Source organism: Boleophthalmus pectinirostris, unplaced genomic scaffold, assembly GCF_026225935.1.
Source record: "Boleophthalmus pectinirostris isolate CB_2022bp ecotype Guang Dong unplaced genomic scaffold, ASM2622593v1 HiC_scaffold_7, whole genome shotgun sequence".
In the NCBI taxonomy this organism is placed as follows: domain Eukaryota; kingdom Metazoa; phylum Chordata; class Actinopteri; order Gobiiformes; family Gobiidae; genus Boleophthalmus; species Boleophthalmus pectinirostris.
In genome coordinates, this window is record NW_026571473.1 from 10,207,624 (window position 1) to 10,220,358 (window position 12,735).

Here is a 12,735-nt window from a genome sequence, read left to right on the forward strand (position 1 = left end):
AAATCTGCAAGGATAGTTTGATTGTTATACAGACTACACCCTCATATCATCTGCAGTCTATGAACCATGCAAGACCGTCCACATTTTAGATGGAGCAGAGCACAAGGCCTACACCAATAATCTTGAAATTTATTTTGGAAGCTCACAGTAAGCAATGCTAAGAACCACCTCATTATAAACACTTAAACACTGCATATTTTATTTAAGAATGAAGCCAATTCCCATATAATTTACGAAATCTGTTTTACTCCCATTGAGAAAAACAATGAAAGGGGGAAGTAGTATGTAATTCAAAGACAATAGTAACACATTACTTCTTAAAACATCAAAAGACTCGGCTGACAAAATAAAGTGCAGTTATAAGTGTGTGATTCATTGTGGTACTGCACTGTTATTACAAACATATGGCTGTGTGGGGCTCTATGTGGGAGATGAGACAAGTGAATATAAAGTGCTCGGACTTAAACTGGCTCCTGTCCAGATCTTCCTGCAGTTTCTAATAATGTTGGATTGGGTTAAGGTGACATTAAAGAAAGTTATGTGCATAGAAATACTCCCGGCAATTCCATACATGATTTATACCCCATAGTGAGTTTGTTTTGACCCCTAGCTATAAATCTTTATATGTCACCTATGTTTCATATTAAACTGCAGGTTCACGACCCCTCTTATGTCTATTTTAAATGACCCTTATCGCTTAATTTGCAAAAAACATGCAAATCATAGGCAACAGGTAGGACATGAAATGAACCCCATGTGTGCGCAAAACAAAATTCACCTGAACTTTTCACCTTCCGACCGGATTTTCATTAAGGTGTGTTCATTCATACTCATTACTGAACAACTTCCTTAGAACACTTAAAAAGAACTGTCAAAATGTATGCCAGGAAAAGATTTTAAGATTAAAGGTGCATTGTGTAAATTTTCGGGCAGAGGGTTCATCAAGTGCTTCTCTCCATGGAGATGTTGTTGTTTTGTCTGGAATGTTTCACAGGTATGGTACGGAATTAAACCTTTCTTTCTTCAAGGAGACCGAATCAGGGTAAGTTACAGGTCAGATCTGTGGAGAGGCGACCCCGCTCACAGTCAGAATGAATTTTTCTAGGTATTTTTAAGCTATAAAAACATCTGTAATTGAATAAATGTAAGGTAGAGCTGTTTAAAGTCATATTGTGCAACATTCCAGGCAGAGCAATGAACTATGCATAGAAACAGGCAGGTGACGGATGCCCAACAAAAAAGGTACTCAGTACAGCTTTAATGTTGGCATATTTTACCTGTGATTTGAGTCTCGATCTCCCCCTGCATCTGTAGAGAGTCCACATAGATGCTGCGGTTGCCAATGAAGCGGGCACAGGCGATGCCCCGGTACGGCTGGCAGAATCCCTCCTCGTCAAAATCATCACTACAAGACAAAAATAACAGAATAGAATGGTTACTGACAGAAATGTGTTTATTAAAATATATCTAAAAAAGAAAATTTAAAGCCAGAGGGGAAGGGGCTGATCCTGAATGCTGTGCAATATAATACATTTGTGGCAATGCATCAAGGCACCAGTAGGGGGCAGTCTTTGCTTGTATACCTTTGTAAATGAACGGTTTTCACTATACAACACAGAAACGATGTTGGGATGACACAAAAAAAAATCCATATATGTATTTTTTTAATAGTTTTAACCAACTAAGATTTATTTATACATATTATAATGAATATAGTATTATTTATAGATTTTTGTTCTTATTTCAAGCAAAACTCCCTCCCCTTGTGACTAGAAAATTGTACTTAAAATTATTAATAAAATATAAGTTAGAAAGAGAAAAAAACCCAACAAGATTCATATTCTAAATTCCAAGTTGTTGTTTGCCACTTATAGTAACCAAAACTTTGCATCTATTAGAGTATACTGTTAAACTGCAAAATACTCAAGTAACTCAAATAAGTAAAACTATGGAGTGTGATAACTACTCCGAAATATACAATTTGATTTAAATGTGACTCAAGAAAGCACAGTTGAATAAATGCGAGTACTACCCACTTCCACTGTATGTGCAATGATACGTGACACCACCTTGTAATTTCCAGTCACAAACAAAACAAACAGCTTAAGCAGACAGTTACAAGTAAGGTTTTCATGTATAGTTGTTCTTTAATTCCTTCTCTGAAAGCGTCCAGGCATCTTTCAACCGCCCACTTCTCTCACCTCATCTACACCAGGCCTGCACAGCGCACACAAACCGCACGCTGAGAGGACATCGCTCACACTAAAGACTCACACTAAAGACTCACACTAAAGACTCACACTAAAGACTCACACTAAAGACTCACACTAAAGACTCACACTAAAGACTCACACTAAAGACTCACGTGCAGAAGCCGTGCCACACAGAGACCTCAGGCGCGGCACCACCACAGTTTATACTCCAGCATACATGTAGAGCACCGCACATAAACATACATTAACACGGAGCCAGGCAGAAAACGCCCACACTGATTGAAAATGCATATGTTGTCCTTATGCTGAAAGCAAGCGGGAGTTAAGTACAAGTGTTTAAGTAGCTCTTTGTAGTCTTACAAATTGTATTGCCTCATTAGACTAACATTTATTGTTTACTATGTACTAATCGATGCATTTATCTATAGTTTAATGAATGCGCAACTGTTTTGATGGTACAGTTTTGGATATTTGGTTTACTGTATTCTAATCTATATCTAATTTATACATCTGATTGGCAGACAATAATAGCTTCTCTGTTAAACATTGACTGAACACTATTTAAAGTACAATGAGGGCTGGTTGCTTAGTCATGATGTGCTGGTGTAAAAGATTTCAGCTTCAGACCATCTACTAAAGCAGTGTTTGCCAATTTATTTATTTTTTTTTCTGTTGATCCATATTTTTAATATTTTCATAACCCACGTCAATAGACATTATTTGTAAGTCACAAAATAAGGGTGGATTTGATCATTATTGAACATTAATGAGGATATTTTATTGTTGATCGTTTTTCTGAACAGTTAGTATTACTCAAGTTTTAAACAATGAAAAACAGTAATTGAAGCAGCAATAAAAGGATCCATAAGTCTCCTATTTGGAGATTAAATGTAGCTAGTTTCTTTTTCTTTTCAAGATTCAATTGAACAAATACTGGAACAAAATAGTCAATAAAATAATTACAAAAAGATAAGAAATAATTAAAAACATGTCTTAACACTTCAACATTTCTAATGCGATAGGTGGGCCTGTCTGCATTTTTGTAGCTCGTTCCAGTCCGGGTACAGAAGGAGAGTGCAAAAGCAGATCAGGTGCAGCATTCAGTCTGTTTCTGTGCTTTGTCTTCATTTTTGAAAATGTCATGTTTCTTGCAGACCTACATGCAGATCTTGACAAGGCGACCCAAAAATGAATCTCTTCCAATCCACCTGAGGGTCATGACCCAATCTCTGGGAAACAATGTACTCAAGGTTAGGTCTTTGGAACAATTTCTTAAAATTTCGTCATTAAAAAGGATGTCAGGATTGGTACTTTTGAGTTGTTGAGTAGTTTATCGCTAGTAATTTAATAGTCGTAATTTAATAGTCATTTTCTGCAATATTTTAAGAAGAAAACTATTTGGTATATACAAGATTTTGCTATATGACTAAACTCATGACAGCAAATTATCAATATTTTCCAAATCAAAAATAAATAGTTAAAGAAATTTACAGAATCAGATCCAAGCATTCGTACAAAACCGTAAGAACACTAAAAAAGCTACATTTGAGACAACCCACATCTATCACAAAAATCAAACAAAGACAGATCCTTCAAATAACATATGAATTATTAAAAAGGGTTCTATTTTTATAAAAGAAAATTGTAAACTCATTTGCACTTCTTACTATCTTCCCACTGTAGCTGCAGTAAACATCGTAACTTCACAGCATGTTTATGTGGACTAATTATCTAACAGCCCATAAAACTTTAATGGGACGCTTTGAAGGTGCAGGTGCCCACAAGGTGACAGGTAGCAAGGAGCGGCAGGTGTCAACAAATCATAAAATTTTATAAATAACTAAATAAATATTGGTAATTCATAATAAAAAAAGCAGAGATTAACATTTTAGAAGGAGATTTAGAAAAAAAACAAGTTAATAAGTTTTCCATTCCCAAGTCATTGCTGCTCAACGTTCTTCCCAGACCCAGCGGTGGTTACAGCTAACGACACAAAGAACATTATGCTTAGATAACATTTAGAGATTAATTTAAAGTTAGGTTCACCAAATATGTAATTCCTACTAAAATGTGGAGCTTTATAATTCTAAGTGCATGTTGCGGTGTGTCTGCAAACAGCTTAGCACCTCTTCATCAAACCGCAGTCTTTTTTCCGCTGGCAAAAAGCAAAAGTCCCAAGGTGAAAATCTAGAGTGGGATTTGGGCTAGTAAGATAAATATGACGGGAAAAGATTTGAGAGTAGCAAAAAATAGTGCCATTTCATTCAATGTAACAAAGTAAGTGCAATGGCTGGGGTTTAGATTATCACAGCACTCTATAGACCGATAATACAGATGGAAGAGGGAAGGGGAAGGAAAATTATACAGAATTTACTATAGTGAGCAGCATGTTAGAATGTTGTTATCTCATCCAAAACTGTTCTAGAGCTGTGTTTTGTTTCATTCAGACATGTTTAAGTAGTCCTTCTTTATTAGTCTGTATACATCTTCAAAGCTCAAAATGCTCTGTTCCATCTTGTGATGTCATGAAGTGGTTTTCAAATTCACAGCTACCTTTTGCCTTTTATTCAGTAGAGATTTTACAATTCCAGGGCTGAAACTATCCGAATGATTCTAGTCAAGGAATATTGCTGGGTTTCACGTGATATCACAACATTCGATAGGCCAATAATATGTAATGCATATGGCAGGGTTCCCCACGATCATGGAAATCCTGGAAATGTCATGGAAATTGAAAATGTCATTTTCCAGGCCTGGAAAAGTCATGAAATTTTGTCAATTCAATGAAAGTTTTGGAAAAGTCATGGAATTTTAGAATCTCTTTCATGCAACTACAGCGTTCTGTTAAGGTCTCATTAGACTATTATGATTATTTCTGAACGTATACGCCTTTTGTTTAAAAGAGATGACAATAAATGCACTCACAGTATTTTGAATGTTCAAAAACTATAATACCAAACCATAAGGTGAGTGGAAAGGGTTCACATTTCATATTTAGCCCTAAAAGTCTGATCAATTCTATACATGTAGGTGCCGTAAAGTCATGGAAATTCACTTTAGGTCATGAAAAAGTCATTGAAAAGTTTATTGTTGTTAAGTTATTATTTAGTTAATGTTATTAGGTTCCTTTTTCAGACCAATAGTTTGTTTTCATATCTGCCACATCACATGACCACATGAGGAAGAGCGCTCGTGGAAATTGTCAGGTATGAAAACAAACTCTTGGTCTGAAAAAATTACCTAATAACATAATCTTTAATATTGTTTAAATGCAAATTTTTGTTGTAATACTGTGAGTTCTTGAGTCAAATTACTAACCAAAATTAACAGATTCAACATTTCTGCATTTACCTTTTGGACATTTTATTGTAAAGTACAAAGTAATCAATAGGAAAATCTGTCCCTTGTCCCTCATTTGAGAATATAACATCATCACATTCTAGAATCTGAAAACAACCAATGGGGTTTAAATACATAGTGAAGCACTTCTTGTATTACCACCTGAGATCACAAGGCGAAACTGAGTGTTTGAGAGAAGAACTCATCTTAAATATGCAGGATTATGCAAGACACAACTCAGGGTATGTTTTTGACGAGAAGACATAATCACATAGATCAGAAAATAATAATATGGGGCCTTCAAAATGTAAAATTATGTTGTCATATAGCAAGTTCACAGATAGAAATTATCAGGTTCAACATCTGTGAATTTATCTTTGGAATATTTCATGGCAAAGCAGACTGTAATCAATAAGAAAAACTGTCTCTTGCCCCTCATCTGAGAGTATGACATCATCACATATCTGAAGACCACCAATAGGAGATAGATATAGGTCAGTAATGGTGTGATCATATATTCTGGACAGCCTTGGTCTAGCCACACACAGACACGAAAATGACAAGGGAAAACAGACTACAGACCACAGTGCAGCAAATCCCCACTGGTAAATTATAACTGCAGCCTCCCCCGAGGGACTGAACCAAAAACGCAAACGGATTCCTCTACATTTCAATTTTCCACCCATGTACGCTGAGCTCGACTAGTATGGATACAATATGGAGTAGCAGTAAGTTGGATGATATGCAAGCACGATTTTAAAGAAGTATGCAATTGCTCCAAAAATGCACTGTTTATTCACAGACTTCTCACAATTTCTTACTTTTCTAAACATGATTTGATACAACATTTAAAGGGACAGTTCGGAATTTGGGACATAGAACCTCATTTCCTAGTGAGCCAGATTGTTGGAGACGTGTGAAGACACTTTTTAAAATATTCCATCCAGTCCTTGTATTTGCAGAGGTCGCTGGTGCTAGGCTAGTGCATGTCAATGGCCATAGTTAGCCTGCCACTAAAAACAGTCTTACCCACTCCACAAAACACCCAAAGCAAATCTATTATTACGCCAGACTGTCGATGTGAATGTCTGTGTTGATAGAATAATGTTTGAAATAAAACTAACCTTGCATCGCATGAATCATCGCATGTTGAGGGACTATTTTCTCATATATCAGGCTGCTGCTGCCAAACTTTCTATCAGGAAGTACAACTCGCTGCTGCTGCTCAGACATAAATCCTTCAAATGCAAGGTTGATTTTACTTCTAAAATTATTCTATTGACACAGACATTTACATCAACAGTCTGACGTAATAATAGATTTGCTTCGGGTGTTTTGTTGAGTGACTGTTTTTAGTGGCAGGATAACTATGGCCATTGACATGCACTAGCCTAGGACCAGTGACCTCTGCAAATACAAGGACTGGATGGAATAATTAAAAAAGTGTCTCCACACATCTCCAACACTCTGGCTCACTAGGAAATGAGGTCCTATGTCCAAAATTCTGAACTGTCCCTTTAAACAACTTAAGAAACTGCATAAGAAAATTTAAAGAATATACAAAATGGATTTAAACAACACATTTTCTGTGTGAGAGACTTGTTTAACAGCACAAATCAGCTCACGTGCTTTAGTTCTAACTAAACCATCACTTTCTGGTCAGATTGTGTTCAAATAAAACTCAGAGAAGTCTAACAAGCCTCAGACAGAACAGTGTTTTCAGTGAGCATCACCGTCCCAGGAAATGTTGATGACATCAGCTGCAAAGTCTCAATTGAAATTTCTACTCAAATTGTAATTTCGATTGTGCAGCCTTTGTCAAAATCTTTAAACATCCTATATTATGCAAAATTGACTCTTGTGAGCTTTAAGCCATGTTATAATGCTGTTACCTTTTCAAAAACCTACCTGGAGTTGTGTTTTGTTGCATTCACATATGTTGTGTGAAGTTCAAAATACTCTGTTCTACCTTGTAATGTCATATAGTAGTAGTTTTACAAGTTAACAGCTTTGTGTGTTAAACATGTGTGAACAAAATAAAGCACAACTCCAGGTATGTTTTTGATAAGGAAACATTATAACATAAATCAGAAAATATCACAATATGGGCCCTTCAAACAAGTTCAATAAAATGAAGCACATCTCCAAACCTGGCCACTACAAAGCATCCATAAATCCCCTCACACTTCAGTGCTTTCTGGTTCTCGTGGGTGTATGTAACTATCCCAGGAGCTCCAGTCTGGTGCGGTCTCTATTTGTATAAACATGGGATGTGTGCTCAGGACTTCATTTTACACACCAACGCCACGGGCCCTGTGTGTGTCAGCTCTTATAATAGCTAATTACAAGGAAAGTCTTCTAGGACCAGCTATAGCCCTAATCCACAACTAAACAGAAAACTGAGCTCACCACAAAACCTAAACAAGGAATTGTGGCTGTGACAGTCTTCCAAGTTCTTCCTTCATCTCTCATGTCAAGTCTACTGCAATTCTTATGTGTGGATTTACGGAAAAATACTGCAAGATTTTAGAAGATTGTTTGCTGAAATGACTTTATATGGATGTAGTTTGCAATCTTAAAAGTGCACTAAGTAACTTTTTCAGCTCGTCTCTATGGGCATGTGATTACTTTGCCTGGAATGTTTCACAGTATGACATTAAAGTGAAAAATATCTTACATTTATTCAGTTACAGGTGTTTCTATAGTTGAAAGAGCGAAAAAAACATAACAAAACAAAAAAACTAACAAAAAAAAACCCCTGTATTCTTAATTTGGGGCATCACTTCTCCACAGATCTGATGTAACTTGATGTAGTACTGCCATCAGCATAGCTTCATGGAGATCTATAGGCTTAATGCCATACAGTGGAACATTACAGGCAAAGCAATAATGCCTCTATGGCAATGACAAGGTTGCAGGCCCTCCCTCAGAAAAGTTGTATAATGACTCATTAAACTATACTGGCCAATATACCTTGGTTAGGCTATGTAAATAAAGGCCTTTTAATTATCTGTCCTTTGTACGTCTCATACTATATAGGCTATATTCACACTTACGTCACAAACCAGTAAGATGTTTAGAAAGATACGATTATAACTTCGTAGTTTGTAGTTCCCAAAAATTAGTTTGCCTAACATGGATCTATTAAAACCGACTGTGATAAAACCCACTTTATTTCTATAGCACAATTTATAAACAAAAGTGTTTCCGAAGTGCTGCACATATAACAGGTAACATAATAAACAACAAAAGATATTACAAAATAACAATAACCTTGCCAGTCCTAAAACCCTAAAAAGTCATAGAAAAGCAAACCCATAAAATAGCCATTGAAATAAATGTGATCAGAGGTAAAATGAAGACTGCATATGTATGTGCTGTTTGGAATCATCTTGAATTTGGCGCCTCATCTCTTTGTAATTGGTTGTAATTGTTGATTAGGTGATCTAGGTGATTTAGATGAAGAAAACTGGGCCTGAGAAGTTGTAATCGCATCTTTCCAAACATCTTCCTGGCTTGTGATGTAAGCGTGAATAGAGCGCGAATAGAGCGAAGAAAACTATTTGAAATATACAAGATTAAACTATATGACTAAATTCATGACTATCTATCAAACTATCAATATTTCCCATATCAAAATAAATAGTTAAAGAATAATTGCAGAAACAGATCCAAGCATTCGTACAAAATCACAAGAACACTAAAAAAAAGGTACATTTGAGACAACATACATCTATCACAAAAATCAAACAAAGACAGATCCTTCAAATATTATATTATATTTTATTATATCATATTATATTATATTACGTTATATATAATTGTGATATAAGCATGAATAGAGCCTACTGGACAGGCTTTTTTCTGTAGTTTGATCCGATTGTTTGATCCGATTGATGTCAAGAACTATGAACTATGCAATTTGAACTACACCCTTGAATTATCGTCCAGGACAAAGGGGCATCCACTTTATTGCACACCTGGGACAACATCAGAGAGCATGGGCCATAACCTTTAAGCTGCTTTAAGTCAGATTTTGTCTTAAAAATGTGAAAACAAAGAGACCAGAGTGGAGTTTTGCCATGATGGTAAGGCTCACGACAACTAGCATGCTAACACACACTTCCTTATTATTGGAAAAGAAAATGCTTTCTAGATACAGACAGGCCTTTTTTGACCCTGCTTATACAACATATCTGTACTGTGGAAAGACAAATTTTGCTCCAGTATATGGGGGAAATCGGTTACAGGGCCTTTAAGGTTCTGCAAATACAAAAAGAATTGACTGAAACGGATAGGGTTTCGGGAAATCAAACAAAAGAAAAAAAAAAAAAAAAAAAAAAAAAAAAAACACACTAAGGGAAAGTCCAACGTCAAATACTTGTGGTAGAACGGATAAATAGAAACCAATACGAAGAACAAAGAGTGAAAAATTGAAAACAAAATATGTCCCCAACAACTTTTCCAAAATGTGACAAAGAAGATAGAATGCACCACAACCTCTCAAAACATACCAGTCTTACTAACCTTTCATCTCTGTTGAATGTTGCCATGGCTTGTCCAGTCTTGTGAAATCAAAACTACAGTGCTATGTTGCAACCATCAACTGTAAATACATCATGGGCCAGTTAGAGTGACATTTACCCCAAAACACCAATGGATCGCAGGGATAGGGTGGTTTTTGTTTAATGTTATGATGTCCCTCTGAGCTGGGGGCTTTCATTGGCCCGAGACCACAGAGAGAAGGAACAGGAGGGCAAGCGAGGTACTCAAGTCTCTGCTGGTGCTTGTGTTACCACGGTTACAGAGCTTAACAATGAAGGCTTCTGTCACTGAGAGGAGACGATATTTAAGAGTACGGACCCCGACTAGCAGTCAAAATGTTAAAGATGCGTTATGTAACTTTTGGTTGGGACACCTGCTTGTTTCTATGGATATGTCATTGCTTTGCCTGAAATGTTCCACAGTGTGACATTAAATAGCTCTAACTTACATTTAAACCTTGAAAAACAGGTATTCTGACTGTGAGCAGGGTTGCCTCTCCACAGATTTGGCATGTAACTTGGTCTAGTTTGGTCTCCATGAACATAGACACTTGACAGATTCTTCACCAAAAAAAGTTACACAATACATCTTTACTTAAAGGTATATATTGAAAATTACTTAACTGGAACAAAAATATCATCTGGGCGACAGTAGCTCTGTTTGTAGAGTGTTTGTCCACTGACCCACAGGTTGGGTCCAGAGCCCATAGCTGAATGCTGCTGTTGTGTCCTTGGGCAAGACACTTAACCCACGTTGTCCCCAGTGTCTGCGTAAACTTGTTTATGAATAAGTGTGTGAATCGGTGAGTGGTTCCTTGAACTAAAGCGCTTTGTGTGCCTTGAATACACGTTAAAGATGCGCAAGTCAAGCCTGTCTCACTTTAGTCTGATTCATCAGCTAGTTTCACTTCGTGGAAACCGTCTGACCTTGCAGTATTAGGATTTATTTGGTCGTGACGTATGTAATGCCCCAAATCCCGTAGGAAGTAGGGCAATAACGTCTTTCCCCTTGATAAAATTCACCAAACATTCTCTTTGTTCCTGCTTTAAATCCTCAATCTCGGGAATCGTTGCCAACACAGAATGTCTGTCTTCATCTACATCCATCTCGACCGCTTTGTTTACTGTTGTGCTGTACCACAAAAGGGACCCAGACAGGTGCTTGAGTTTGACATCATGGCTACATAGCTCTTCACTGATTGGCTGGTGTGCAGTCTACAACTTCCAGGGTTCTTGCAAACCGACTAGAGTATTCCAATTCCCTACCTAGTCGCTGGAGAGAAATGAAATCAAGCAGAGGCACTAGGTGGCGCCAGCTTGACTAGTCTCACTTTTCTTGTTATCCAAACAATAACTGCCACAAAATTTATCAAGTGAAAACAAAGATACTAAAGAAAAAAAATACATAAATGAATGAATCTAAATTTGCTGCTTTTGTTATCATGGTTAGTAATGGACAATATAGCGGTGCTAATATTGATATCGGGAGAACAGCTGATACATCAGCATCGAGAAAATTACCTGATATCAGGCCGATATTCTTATCCATAATAGGAGCAATGAAGACTTACCAGTGACTGTATGTTTACTTCAGTTTGTAGAAACTATGAATGGCTAAATCACTGACCACAACTGTATTCCAATTATCTCCATATCAGACCACCCTGCTGTATGTTGTATAAAAGTGCCTATTCTTTTACTGAGAATGTAATTTACTCAGAATTCCTGTACCACAACTGCTAGAATTTCCCTTAGTGTTTTGAAAAAGGTCCAACTGCAACTCTCCTCGGTTCAAAGCTTTTTATGGAGGTTGTAAATAATTATAATCTTGAGTTATTGGTATGTGTTTGAATGACCAGGCTCACTGGGTACTAGATGTAAATTCCACCTTACATAAGCAGTGATTTTCCATGTGATACTAAAGTACTAAGGCATCCTGCTGGGCTTCACCTCTGGACTCTGTTAAACTGAAGACGTTGCACTTTTCTGTAACAGTCACTATCTATCCACATGTGCTAACTTCATATGTGCTTGTATTCAACAAACTTTTCTCTACTGGTAAAACATTTGAAAAGTTCCAGTAGTTTTGAAGGTCTATACGCGCAAAGACTGAGAAAATCTGTGCAAAGACGAAGTATGCATACAAATATTCCTATTAATATTTTACCCAATTTAAGATTATGATCAAATGTAAATAGATTAAATGTGCTGTACCAGGTTCTGTTTACTATCTTAAAAAAGTGAATGAAAAAACTGAAGTGGTTCAAAGTTATTCCTCGGTGCATTCTGAGCATCCTAATTATTTACCTCAGTGAGTTCTAAGCACTTTTTACAACCAAATTATATACATTTTGACGAAAGGGAAGTCCCCCAGACATAATGACATCACCACTGGTCGGGGTATTTAACCGGCCGAGGTGTCAGTCAGCCTGTCAATTAGCAGAAAAGCATGCTAATAGGTGTCCACAAAGCTAACATAAGCCAACTGTGTTTGGACAGACACATTACACACAAACAAATGGGGCAAGGAGGTACAATCCCAGAACAGAGGTCATGGGAGTCTGCGAGGGGCCAATGAGCAGCTCCGGTTACAACGAGAAAAATGAGATTGCATTCTAAGCAAATAGTAATAACATGAA

The 12,735-nt window shown here is 36.8% G+C and overlaps 1 protein-coding gene across 3 annotated transcripts in view; it reads right to left on the bottom strand.

Annotated features, from left to right (window-relative positions):
• Positions 1-12,735, bottom strand: part of ror1 (receptor tyrosine kinase-like orphan receptor 1) — a 206,726-nt gene that overhangs the window by 14,537 nt on the left and 179,454 nt on the right. For 2 of the 3 annotated variants that reach the window (XM_055165151.1, XM_020924654.2), the window contains one exon: positions 1,278-1,405. In XM_055165151.1, coding sequence (XP_055021126.1) covers positions 1,278-1,405 — 128 coding nt within the window. Of the gene's footprint in view, positions 1-1,277; positions 1,406-10,079; positions 10,110-12,735 lie in introns of those variants that run through there. The other variant, XM_055165152.1, reaches the window with a different exon arrangement.